Source organism: Hyla sarda, chromosome 5 (genome assembly GCF_029499605.1).
Source record: "Hyla sarda isolate aHylSar1 chromosome 5, aHylSar1.hap1, whole genome shotgun sequence".
In the NCBI taxonomy this organism is placed as follows: Eukaryota; Metazoa; Chordata; class Amphibia; order Anura; family Hylidae; genus Hyla; species Hyla sarda.
Window position 1 is genome coordinate 13,841,080 of NC_079193.1, and position 13,160 is coordinate 13,854,239.

At 41.0% G+C, this 13,160-nt stretch overlaps 1 protein-coding gene across 1 annotated transcript in view; it reads left to right on the forward strand.

Moving 5' to 3' along the window:
- MEOX2 (mesenchyme homeobox 2) overlaps window positions 1-4,583 on the forward strand; it is a 148,891-nt gene extending 144,308 nt beyond the window's left edge. Inside the window, exon 3 of the mRNA XM_056518906.1 lies at window positions 3,166-4,583. Within this exon, the coding sequence (XP_056374881.1) occupies window positions 3,166-3,390 (225 nt within the window). The 3' untranslated portion in view covers window positions 3,391-4,583. The remainder of the gene's footprint in view (window positions 1-3,165) is intronic.
- Window positions 4,584-13,160: the final 8,577 nt, after the last annotated feature.

Below are 13,160 nucleotides of genomic sequence, written 5' to 3' on the forward strand. Positions count from 1 at the left end.
GAATAATAAAGATAAAATAAAGAAACTAAATAAATAAAGTGAATAAGTAAATAAACAAATACAACTAGAAAAGGAAAGTAAAGTCCAAACAAATAGTCAAATATAAAAAAATAAAAATAAATAAATTAGGCTTCCAATAATTATATGTGAAGTTCTCCCCAACACAGTAACAAACAGTTGGACTATGTTAGAAAAAAAAAAGCAAAATTTGAAACAAATAAATAAAAAAAAAAAATAAAAAAAAAAAAAATAAAAACATTAGGCCCCCAATAATTATATGTGATGCCCTCTCTAACACGGAAACATTCGGACTATGGTAAAAAAAAAAAAAAAAAATCTTGAACATGAATAAAAATATTTGAACATGAATGAAATTATGCTTTAGACCAGTGGTCTCAAACTGTGGACCTCCAGATGTTGCAAAACTTCAACTCCCAGCATGCCCGGACAGCCGTTGGCTGTCCGGGCATGCTGGGAGTTGAAGTTTTGCAATATCTACAGTTTAAGGAACACTGCTCTAAGGGATAAGATGAAAGGGAAGCCTTGATTTACCTTTTGGGCACAGTGTGCATCCTCTGGAGAAGTCAGACAGACCTTTGCTGGCATTCTGGGAGTTGAGGTTTTGCAACATCTGGAGGGCCGCAGTTTGAGACCAATGCTTTAGACCAAAATTTCTAAAAAATAAAATAAAAAAAAATTAATTACATAAAAAAATTTAAAAAAATCTAACCAAGAATTTTTTTTTTTAGGGGGAAAATAGAAGTAAAAAGGGAATAGGAACAGAGACTCTTGCTTTGGAGGACCCATGCACAGTAGTTTGGTGACTCCATGTAATGCTTTATTATGCCTGTAGGGGCGCTGCAGGATAATTGAGTACTTAGTGGCAGATTCCTCAGTGATTGCGGCCGATCATTGGTAGATCGCCCTGTTACCAGCTCATTGGCGAGGAATTCTTTTAGCTAAGGCCGGACAACTCATTAGTTCACTCTCTTTTTTTTTTGTTTTACTCGATGTCCTTAGATCTAAGAAACAGGACAAGTTGAGATTCATAGTCTTAGGGTTTGGAGCGCGCTCCTGTAATAAAAGAGAATTCTACATTTCAAAGAGGACTTCTGGGCAGTGCGCACCACTGAGGCCACAGTGAGACGTGAAATGTGCCCATTGACTATGGTCCAAGTACATGTTGTCTTGAAGGGGACGCAGGAGAAACCTTATAAGTTGTAGAAGTAAATGACGGAAACAGAAGCCGCTTCGCCCGACGTCCAGGAGGGATTCTGACAGCTTTGATGACGGCTCCCAGTAACAAAATGCTCCACATCAATAACAGTGGCTGTACGGGCTGGAGTATACCGTAATACGGGTAACTGGGATTACTGGTGCCTGCTGGACGCCGCTCCTACTGGAACAAAGTGTAACGAGTAGAAAAACTACAGTGACCTTAAAAGAGGTCGACATTACAATGTAGCTTCTTGTTCTATCTATCTCATATCCACTGTATCTATCTATCTATCTATCTATCTATCTCATATCTACTGTATCTATCTATCTATCTCATATCTATCTATCTCATATCTACTGTATCTATCTATCTATCTCATATCTATCTATCTCATATCTATCTATCTATCTCATATCTATCTATCTCATATCTATCTCATATATTTCTATCTATCTATCTCATATCTATCTATCTCATATCTATCTCATATCTATCTATCTATCTATCTCATATCTATCTATCTCATATCTATCTATCTATCTCATATCTATCTATCTCATATCTATCTCATATCTATCTATCTATTTCATATCTATCTCATATCTATCTATCTCATATCTATCTATCTATCTCATATCTATCTATCTATCTCATATCTATCTATCTCATATTTATCTATCTCTCTATCTTATATTTATCTCATATCTATCTATCTCATATCTATCTCATATCTATCTATCTATCTATCTATCTCATATCTATCTCATATCTATCTATCTCATATCTATCTATCTATCTATCTATCTATCTCATATCTATCTATCTATCTCATATCTATCTATCTCATATCTATCTGTCTCTCTATCTTATATCTATCTCATATCTATCTCATATCTATCTATCTATCTCATATCTATCTCATATCTATCTATCTATCTCATATCTATCTATCTATCTATCTATCTATCTATCTCATATCTATCTATCTATCTATCTATCTATCTATCTCATATCTATCTATCTCATATCTATCTCATATCTATCTCATATCTATCTATCTCTTATCTATCTATCTCATATCTATCTATCTATCTCATATCTATCTCATATCTATCTATCTCATATCTATCTATCTATCTCATATCTATCTCATATCTATCTATCTATCTATCTCATATCTATCTCATATCTATCTATCTATCTCATATCTATCTCATATCTATCTATCTATCTCATATCTATCTCATATCTATCTATCTATCTATCTCATATCTATCTCATATCTATCTATCTATCTCATATCTATCTCATATCTATCTATGTATCTCATATCTATCTCATATCTATCTTATAGTTACGTAGTTACATAGTTAGTGCGGTCGAAAAAAGACATATGTCCATCAAGTTCAACCAGGGAATTGAAGGGTAGGGGCGCGGCGCGACATTGGGGAAGGGATGGGATTTTATATTTCTTCATAAGCATTAATGTTATTTTGTTCCAGGAATGTATCTAATCCTGTTTTAAAGCTGTTAATTTTTCCTGCTGTGACCAGTTCCTGAGGTAGACTGTTCCATAAGTTCACAGTTCTCATGGTAAAGAAGGCATGTCGCCCCTTGAGACTAAACTTTTTCTTCTCCAGACTTTTTCTTCTCATATCTATCTATCTATCTATTTCATATCTATCTACCTATCTTTTGTAGTATATAGAATGATAGGTGCAGTAGTTACACCTCAGATCAGATGCTGAGATAAAATACAATTCCTGATACGAGGGGTTTGTAGCTTTAATCTGCAGTATGGAGTTTAGGAGCCGAGGGAATTCTTCAGTTTTTCATTAACAAAAAAAGATTTACAAGAGTCACAATGTTGTAGATTTGTCGCCACCAACAAGTTTCTCAGTTTAATGAACTGATGTTTTTCTTTTTTTCCCTTTTCTTCTATAAAGGTGAAAGTTTGGTTCCAGAATCGCAGAATGAAGTGGAAGCGAGTGAAGGGCGGTCAGCAGGGAGCCGCCGCGCGAGAAAAAGAACTGGTCAATGTCAAAAAAGGAACTTTACTGCCCTCCGAGCTGTCGGGGATCGGAGCCGCCAACCTTCAGCACACGGTTGACTCACTAGCCAATGACGACAGCCGTGACAGCGATCAGAGCTCGGAGCACGCTCACTTGTGATCTCCATAGGGAAGAGACTCTCCTACAGTTTCGTTCTCAGGAAAGAATAGAACGTGGCACAGACTGGAACTATCATTGCTTCAAGCCCACAGATTCTCGGGAACTACTTAAGTCTTTTTTGTTTTTGTTTTTTCAAAAAGATTTGCAATAAAAATAAAATAAAAAACTCTATTAAAGGGGATGTCCAGGATTAGAGAAACATGGCTGCTTAGTTTAAAAAATGGAGCCACAGCATGTTCACCGGTTGATGGTGGTATTGAGGGTCATCTTCATTAATGCGGCACAACCTGGGCAAAAAGTTGGACACCGATTTTAGAAAAAAGATGCCATATTTTTGTAATCCATGGAAACCCCCTTTGAAGGAGTACTCCGATAATGCAAAACTTATCCCCCTATTCACAGGATCATGAGGGGTGGTCTGACCACTGGGACTCCCAGCAATCTCCAAAAAAGGGACCCATCTTTAACTTCCTTGCTTCAGCGCCCATCTTCTTAGACCAAACTGGTCTCCGAAGTGATGGCGGCCCAGTCTGCCAATTCCCAGCCAAAATGATGACCATCCTCCGCCGATGATGGGAGAAACGAGCTGTCACTCCCGAGACCAGTTTATCTTGAAAAGTGAGGGCTGGAGTTCTTAGAGGTAAGAGTTTGGAGTTGGAGATCGCAGGGGTTCCAGTGGTAGTTAGATAAGTTTTGTGTAATCGGAGTACCTTTTTAAGGTCTTACATATAATTTGCTATTATTATGATACAAAAAATGGGTCCAGGATAAGGATAGGCAACGTAAACATCTAAGTAAAACATTGGGCAAAGCTAGCTAGATTTTCCTTCGCCTGGGGCGAGGAGTCATTTTGCTGTACAGGCCCTTTATCTAAATACGCCAGCCAAGATAAAGGGGTCTTCTGGCACCAGCTATTCCACCAACAATGGGGCACATGCCCATGCACTTCATCTTAGCTTTGCCCCTGGCTCCCAAAAGACACTGGGGAAATGTATCAGAAATGGTACAAAGGTCAAGTGGAACAGTTGTCCATGGAAACCAATGAGAACTATGGAAAAAAGGAGCTATGGGCAAATCCTTGACTTTTCCCTTGTACGAGTTTTGATAAATCTCCCCCTTACATGTATTAGTATGATGCCCGAGTGGTGGCCCTGCATCTGCTAGATCAGTGGTCTCAAACTGTGGCCCTCAAGATTGCCAAAACATCAACTCCCAGCATGCCCGGACAGCCAACGGCTGTCCGGGCATGCTGGAAGTTGATGTTTTACAACATCTAGAGGGCCACAGTTTAAGACCAATGTGCTAGATTGTCCACTATAGTGGGAGATAATGGCCAAAATATAAAGCTCATTGGCTTTGTAATATGGTGTATCACATGATCCTTCTCAGCCAATCAGCAAATCGAAAGGTGTCATACACATAAGAGGAAATAAGGATGGTGGCCGGACAACCCTTAACAAATGATTGCGACTATCACTCGAACATGCCCGACTTCTTAACAAAGGATAAAAGTCCGCCATTGCCCATCCAACATGATTGGTTGTTGTTAAATTTTACAACAGATAATTGTTTCGGTTAAAATTGTCCATTCCATCAACTTTAAAAAAGTACTCCACTGGCCAGCGTTCGGAACATTTAGTTCTGAATACTGTGTGCGCGGGGTCAACCACGCCCACTCATGACATCACGTCATGCCCTCTCAATGCAAGTCTATGGGATGGGGCTGGGCGTGCATCATGTGATACTCTTTTAAGGTGTACGGGCACCTCGAAAAGGAACATTTGACCTACACTTCATGACACGTTGGGTGCTCACTGTCATGGTGGGGCCCATTTATCTGGTGAATCATCTAGTGATACCTCCTGTTTACATCAATTAAAGGAGAAGGAGAAAATGTACTTATCCCCTATCCACAGGATAAGTAGCTGATCGTGGGGGGGTAAGACTGCTGGGACTCCTCGCGATCACCGAACGGGACCCCAGTGTTCTGAGTTAGGAGCACGTGTTGTCTACTGGTAGACGGGACACGTTCCATTCATTTCTGTGGGAACGCCAATGATGCCAGAGAGATGTACTCAGGTTTTTTCCCATAGGAAAGAATGAAGCATATGCCGAATGCAGCACTGAGCACCGGATCCTGTCATAATGATTGCGGGGGGCCCCCAGTGGTCAGATCTCCCACGATCAGCTACTCATCCCCTATCCTGTGGATAGCGAATAAGTTATTTTTCAACAGAGATCTCCTTTAATACTTGACGTATGAAGTACGAACAGAGCCTTAAAGGAGTTATCCAGGAATAGAAAAACACAACTACTTTCTTTCAAAAACCACTCCCTGTCTGTCTCCAGGTTGGGTGTGGTTCTGCTGCTCAGTTCCATTGAAGTGAATGGATCCAAGTTGTAAAACCGCACCCAACCTGGAGACAGACAGAGAGCGTTTTTTGAAAGAAAGTAGCTGTGTTATTCTATTCCTGTATAACCCTTTTAAGGTAGATATTTTTGATGGCCTTTATCTGCTGACCAATGGTGCCTGTCCTTGTCCTTGACTTGAACATGTATGACAGATACTGACCCATGGCAGATATCTGTTGATCCACCATGTTGGATTTTTTTTTTTGCCATTATTATGGTCTTTAATTAAAAAAGAGCTACTCCTGCTGATCAATGGATCCACATCCCATCATTGGAAGCCTAAATCAAACCCCAAATTGGTAATTTTTCCCAGGTATCATTTAAACTTTTGGACATGTCTCCCAAGATGATATAAAACCCCAAACATATGAACAATTCTAGAAACATCCGGCATAGATCATCAGGCATCACAAGATCCTTTTAAGTGACTCTGATTGGCTGAGAGTGATCACATGATATTTCACAAAACAGGAAGTGCTTTCTCCTACCCTTGTTTGTTACTTTGGGGGACTGTTTAGTAGGAGCAATGGTATCTTCTGCAAGGGTATCATACTAACTTATATATTTTTTTATGTCTGGACAGGATCCCTTTAAATCAAAAATTCTTAGAAAAGGAAAAACTCACCTTGAAATATAAACCGAGTTAAACGTAAGCGTAAGGCAACTGTGGCTACAGATCACACTATGTGTATGTATGGAAGAAACAGGGATGGGCTCATCTTTGCCAAATCAACTTGCCCAGTCAGTGATGGGTAATACATTGGGTTTGGAACATTCCAATACTGTAGAATACTTCGTGAGGATGACTATGACTAATCTAGCTTTGAATTGCACTGACGTTAACGCAGAATTCCTATAGTGTTCGATAAACGTTGTCATGGTATGAATGTGTATAAAAAAAAAATTAGAACGTAAAGCTCTTGTTCTCCATAAAAAATTATTATAATTTTTTTTATTATTAAGGAAAATTTTTTCATTTTCGATAAAAAGAGTGAACATTTTCTTTTTTAAAGTTACAATCGGGGTGTATATACCTTCAGTGGTCTTGAGTGTACATATATAGGGAATATGTGAAGACACATGTATGAAAAATATTATTAAAGGGGTTCTCCGCTGCTCAGCGCTTGGAACAAACTGTTCCGAACGCTTGAGCCGGTGGCGAGAGCTTGTGATGTCATAACCCTGCCCCCTCATGATGTCACGCCCCGCCCCCTCAATGCAAGTCTATGGGAGGGGGCGTGACAGCCGTCACGCCCCCTCCCATAGACTTGCATTGAGGGTGCAGGGCGTGATGTCATGAGGGGCGGGGCTATGACATCACGAGCTCCCGGCGCTTGCTCCAGTGTTTGGAACAGTTTGTTCCAAATGCTGAGCAGCGGAGTACCCCTTTAAAGGGGTTTCCCACTTCCTGATCAGTGAAGGTTTGAGTCCCCCCCCCCATAAAGCTGCTGTGTATGGAAAGGCAACCCCTCTCCTTTGATCTCCATGTTGGACCCCCAGAGATCATATACCGATATCCCATCATTTAAAGGGGAACTCTGCCACTACACATGTTAGCTCTATCCTTTAGATAGGAGATAACGTGTCTTATCGCTGGGGGTCTGGCTGCTGGGTCCCCCCTGCAATCTACGGGCCTGCGCTGTAGCGTTACAGTTACAGAAGGCTGGAGTTTCGTGATGTCATGCCCCGCCCCCTCTATTCATGTCAATAGGACGCCTCCTCCCATAGACCTCATTTGCTCCGTGCATCGGATGACTGAGGCGCCACAGTGGAAATCACGGGGGTCCAGCCTTTGGATAGTGGATAACTAGTGGATGTCTTGTGGCGGAGTACCCCTTTAATGGAGACAAGGTTGACAGCCGATGGTCACACGGGGGAAGTAGAGGAAATTGTACTGTCTCTTTAATTAGAATTTTGTACTGTGATTTATATAATTGGACAGTATAATTAATGGCACTTTTAATTATATTTAATGATCTTTTAGTCGCTGACTAAATAGCCTTCGAAAGCATCATCTATAGGTGATTATCATAACATGCCAAACAAAAAACAAAAAATTTTTTCTGCATTTAATGCAAGATTGTGACAAAAATCTTAATAGTTTACATTTTGATATGCTTTAAAATTTGTATTTTTTTACTTGTCAATTTCATGGGAAAAAATGTAATTAAAAATTTCTCACCATGAACATAAATTTTATATACAGGCTATATTCACACCACGGAATCTCCTCCTGGAAATATTCGAGGGTGGGGGGAGATTCCGTCAGCTGTAGGCGTCGCTGAAATCCTTCGGGACCCAGGACTGTGTGGACATGCGCCATCGCCATTGATTTCCGTTAAAGGAATGAATGTGTCCGGAATTTCAATTCCTGCCGCGGAAATTCTGCAGTGTGCACTACTTTGCAGCAGAATCCCACTGAAGTCAATTTCCGAACTGAATTTCTCTGCTCGGAAATTCCAAAATGTGAATGTAGCCGAATTGTGGAAACATTTTATTTCAAATTATTATTTTTTTTTTATTAAACCACACATCCTGAAATGTATTTAACTAGCTAGTAGCAGTAAAAACATCCATAAAAAATACAAAAATAGCAATAAAAAAATGAACCCTTAGCTCTGTAAATACAAGTCTTAAAATGGGTACTCCGCTGCTGAGGGTTTGGAACAAAATGTTCCGAATGCTTAGTGCTGGCGTCGGGAGCTCGTGATGTCATAGCCCCGCTCCCTCATAACATCACACCCCACCCCCTCAATGCAAGTCTATGGGAGGGGGCGTGACGGCTGTCACGCCCCCTCCCATAGACTTGCATTGAGGGGGTGGGGTGTGAAATCATAAGAGGTGGGGCTGTGATGTCACGAGCTCCCGGCACCGTCTATAAGAGTTCAGAACATTTTGTTCCATATGCTTAGCAGCGGAGTACCCCTTTAATGTTCTGACGTCATACTGGTCCAAAAACAACCAAATGGCTTCATTTAACGTAGTCTTACGTCACCCCATGTTTAGGTTTTCTATAATTTTCCTGCTTTACTCAACCAAACGGAATGACAATCGGTCGGAATAACCAGAGTCGTCAAACGACAATAGAAATTCTAAGGACAAATGCAATAATTAAAGGAGTACTGCAGTGTTAGACACAGGATAGGGGATAAGTGTCTGATCACGGGGAGTCCGACCAATGGGACTGACCACGATCTACCTTACGGCTCTGCATGGGTAATGCATGTGTTGTCGACCGCAGTGAGGTCGACGACAATTCCCCCCATACAACATCTCCGCCTCTTCCATAGAGATATATTGAGGGGGAGTGTTGCCCATGGCGTCATGCTGTGGTCAACATGCCTCCTACATGGGAGAGCTGTGGCAGAGCCCGTACAGAATATCATGGAGGGTCCAAGCATTCGGACCCTCTCCCCCAGATCAGACACGTATCCCCTATCCTACCGATAGGGGATGAGTGTCTAAAACTGCAGATCTCCTTTAAGGGGGATGTCAACTTTTGGGTGACAACTCCATCTTTATGCACTATGTGTTAGTTTAGTGGTGGACATAGTGATAGATACAACCATACCCTTGACCACCCACAAGGATCCCAAGACTGCTTCCTTACTACCAAAGTGGGGGTAGTCTAGATCAGTCGGCTATGTTTAGTGGGGTCTTACCTTTGCTTTGAATTTATATATAACTACAGGGTGTCAAAGATTATTCTAGACGTTTAGAAGTCTAGAACCTTCCGAATCTGGTTCTAGAAGTGCCTATTGTTCTTGATCACAGCAGAGTGTTCAAATACTTTCAACAATCTTAATGTCTTAAAAAGAGTCTAAATAATTATGCATGTGCAGCATATCCTCCAGGCAGGCTCCCTTAAAACGATGTTTTCCTTTGAAATGCTGTGTCATTTCAGAGACAACCTAGCATAAAACCGAGCCATGGCACCGGGTCAAGTGTCTGAAAGGTGGTCTTCCCATTCTCTTCTCCCTCTGCTTTACTTAGTTCGTAGGACTCCATCTGCACACAAATAGAGAGTAGAGACCTATTGATCAAGCCAAGTCCGGCGTGAAAAAACTGGGAAGACCGCCCCTCAGATTCTCTACCCGATGCCATGACTTGGTATAAACTAGGTAGTGTTCCAAGAACTGTTAGTTACATGGGAGTCTGTCTATATTTTATGCCACCCATGGTTCTGAAAGCATACATCTCCAGACAGACTCCCTTTAAAAGGGGTACTCCGGTGGAAATCAATTTTTTTTTTATCAACTGTTGCCAGTAATTTAAACAAATGTGTAATGTATTCTATGAAAAAAATCTTAATCCTTCCAGTACTTGTCAGCTGCTGTATGCTCCAGAGGAAGTTGTGTATTCCTTTCTTGTCTGACAACAGTGCTCTCTGCTGACACCTCTGTCTGGGTCAGGAACTGGCCAGAGTAGGAGCAAATCGTGTCAGCAGAGAGCACTGTGGTCAGACTGAAAAGACCTACACACCTTCCTCTGGAGAATACAGCAGCTGATAAGTACTGGAAGAATTAAGATTTTAATTAGAAGTAATTTACACATCTGTTTAACTTTCTGGCACCAGTTTGATAAAAAAAAAAAAACATTGTTTTCCACCAGAGTACCCCTTTAAGACATCTCATTGAATTTTAGGCATTTGTAGTACTTGAGGGACCTAGAACCTCTACAGAACTTTTTACAGAGATTGCATGAAAACCTCGGAACACTGAAATTTTAAGCATAAATTTCCAATTTCCCATATACCGGTTTGGTAAATCCTGTAATTCTTTCTTAGCTAATCTTTGTGTTCTACAGTAACCCACCATAGTTTGAAAGTAATGTTTTTGGTTCTCGACAAGACATCTAGAGAGGTATTTGATCATCTATTGGTCTATCATTGATGGTCTAAGTCAACGGTCCCCAACCCAGTCCTCAAGGCCCACCAACATTCCTGTTTTTTCAGTATCTTCTTTGGAATAGAACAGGAGGACTGGGTGGGGGACCTCTGGTCCAACTAGCAAAGGTAGCAGTGTTACTCGAGTCACAGATGAGGAAGATGCCAGTGTTATAAAGGGCACTTGGGTTAGTGGGAGGTTCTGCTTCTCTTTTTTGGGGACAACCTAATTCAAGATTCTTCTCTGTTGACATGTGGCCCATGGTTCCAACTAGGTCTCTACCTGCTAAAGATATTACCTAGAACCATTATTGACATCAATACTAGACTATATTATTACTATTGCTATCCTCTACTCAAAGATCCTTCCAGTTTTGGGATCTACCCCGGCTTCCAAAGTATTTGTCCTGTGTGTTAGTAATGGCTGTGGGTTTTTTTGGGGGGAGAAAAAAAATTCTGATTTGTTATAAAATGGTGAATATAATGGTTCCCCTAAAGTAGTAGTCTCAAACTGTGGCCCTCGAGATGTTGCAAATCTTCAACTCCCAGCATGCCCGGACAGCCGTTGGCTGTCCGGGCATGCTGGGAATTGAAGTATTGCAACATCTCGATGGCTACAGTTTGAGACCACTGCCTTAAAAGTGACCGTCACACACTTTCCTGTATGAATGATGAAAATGTCCTCCATGACGCTTCTGATTCGGGGACCTTCTTTAGAAGCTACAGACTTTGCTTAGGAAATACTTGGTTTACATAAAGGAAACCCCATTGCCATCTGTTACGGACTAGAGTATGGACTGGCCGAGGTGGCACTTTGGCTGTGTGTATATATACGTATGCATTAGAAACTGACTCTCATTTACCGTGGACAAGACAAGACATAGTAAAAACATTGTTTGTAACTTTGTAAAAATGTTCAATAAAAACATAATTTTTAATTACGATGAATTGTTCTTCGTGTTTTCTTCTACACTGGAAGTTAAAGTCGAAAATGAGCAAGAACCTTTGGCCATGTTCTCATCGGGATTTGCCAGTACAGTGCATGTATACGTTGACATCTTGGCAAAATGGGGTGTTGGGATGAGCGCCGTTGAACGTCAGCTACTCAGGTCATTTTCTGAATTTATGCATGTGGGGGCTCCGGCCAAAAAGGGTGGTCTTCTGCACTGCACCGGTCTGATGGGTTGGGTTGGACTTGCTCAACAGAGGATAAGAGGAGAACAACAGGATCCTCTTATGAGGCAAGATTTTTAAAGGGGTACTCCGTTGCTAAACATCTCATCCACTATCCAAAGAATAGGGCATAAGGTGTTTGATTGCAGGGGTTCAGCTTTTTTTGACCCCCCAAGATCTCCGCTGGGGCACCCCAGTCATCCGGAGCATGGAGCGAAATCAGCTTCGTGACGGATGACTGAAGACCACAGCCGCCGAGCCCCCTCCATTCATGTCCATGGGAGGAGGCGTGACGGCTATGTATTAGTCTTCACGCCCCCCCCCCCCCATAGACATGAATGGAGGGGGCGTGACATCACAAACATGGAAGCTCGAAGCATCTGTGTTCTAGACGTGGCCGCTGCTGGCCAGGAGATAACTGAGGTCCCCAGTGGTGGGACCCCCGCGATCAGACATCTTATTCCCTTTTCTTTGGATAGGGGATAAGATGTTTTGCAGAGGAGTACCCCTTTAAACCCTAATGGAGTTCGAAGGTGGAGGAGAAGACAATCCAGCTGGAGGTGACTTTGGAGCCAATCATTTGCGATCAGGATTTGGGTCAATTAAGAAATGAATCTATGAGATCTTATTGATTATGTCATATGTGTATAATGATAGCAACAAGGGTTATGTACAAAAAAATACTATATTGGCCCTCATTTACAAAAGTCCAACCGACTCTTTTTCTCGGTTATTGCGCCTAAATTTTAGTCGCAACGTCTGTGCGACTAATTATGCGACCAAATTTTAGTCGCACAACCGACATTTTAGAAAACACCCGGAGTGTTTTTTTTTCACTCTGAAATGGGTGTGTTTTATGCAAAAATGGGCGTTTTACCGACAAAAACCAAGAAATACTCGGGGTACTTCCAAAATCACTCGAGAAAAAGTGTGAGTTTGCGTCACACAATAACCGACCGCCAAGAGGCCGAGTGAAATTCCAAAAATGGAGCGATTTCTAACAAGGGACTGTTTACCATTGTGTTTTATACAGTTAAACACTTTTATGAATAAAGTATTTAATGTTTTGGTGATTTTTTTAATTTTTTTTTTACATTATAACACCTGAATAATTTTCATTAATGAAACTGTTTATAAACAAACTAGTCCAAAACCTTTTGACTCACACAAATACATTTTTATTTATAAATGGTCGTTAAGGTAAAAAAAAAGTTTGTTTTACGTGTTTGGAGTTTGTGCGATACAATTGACTAGTGCGACACAAAAAAACGTGCGAAAGAAAAATAACCGACATGTGCGA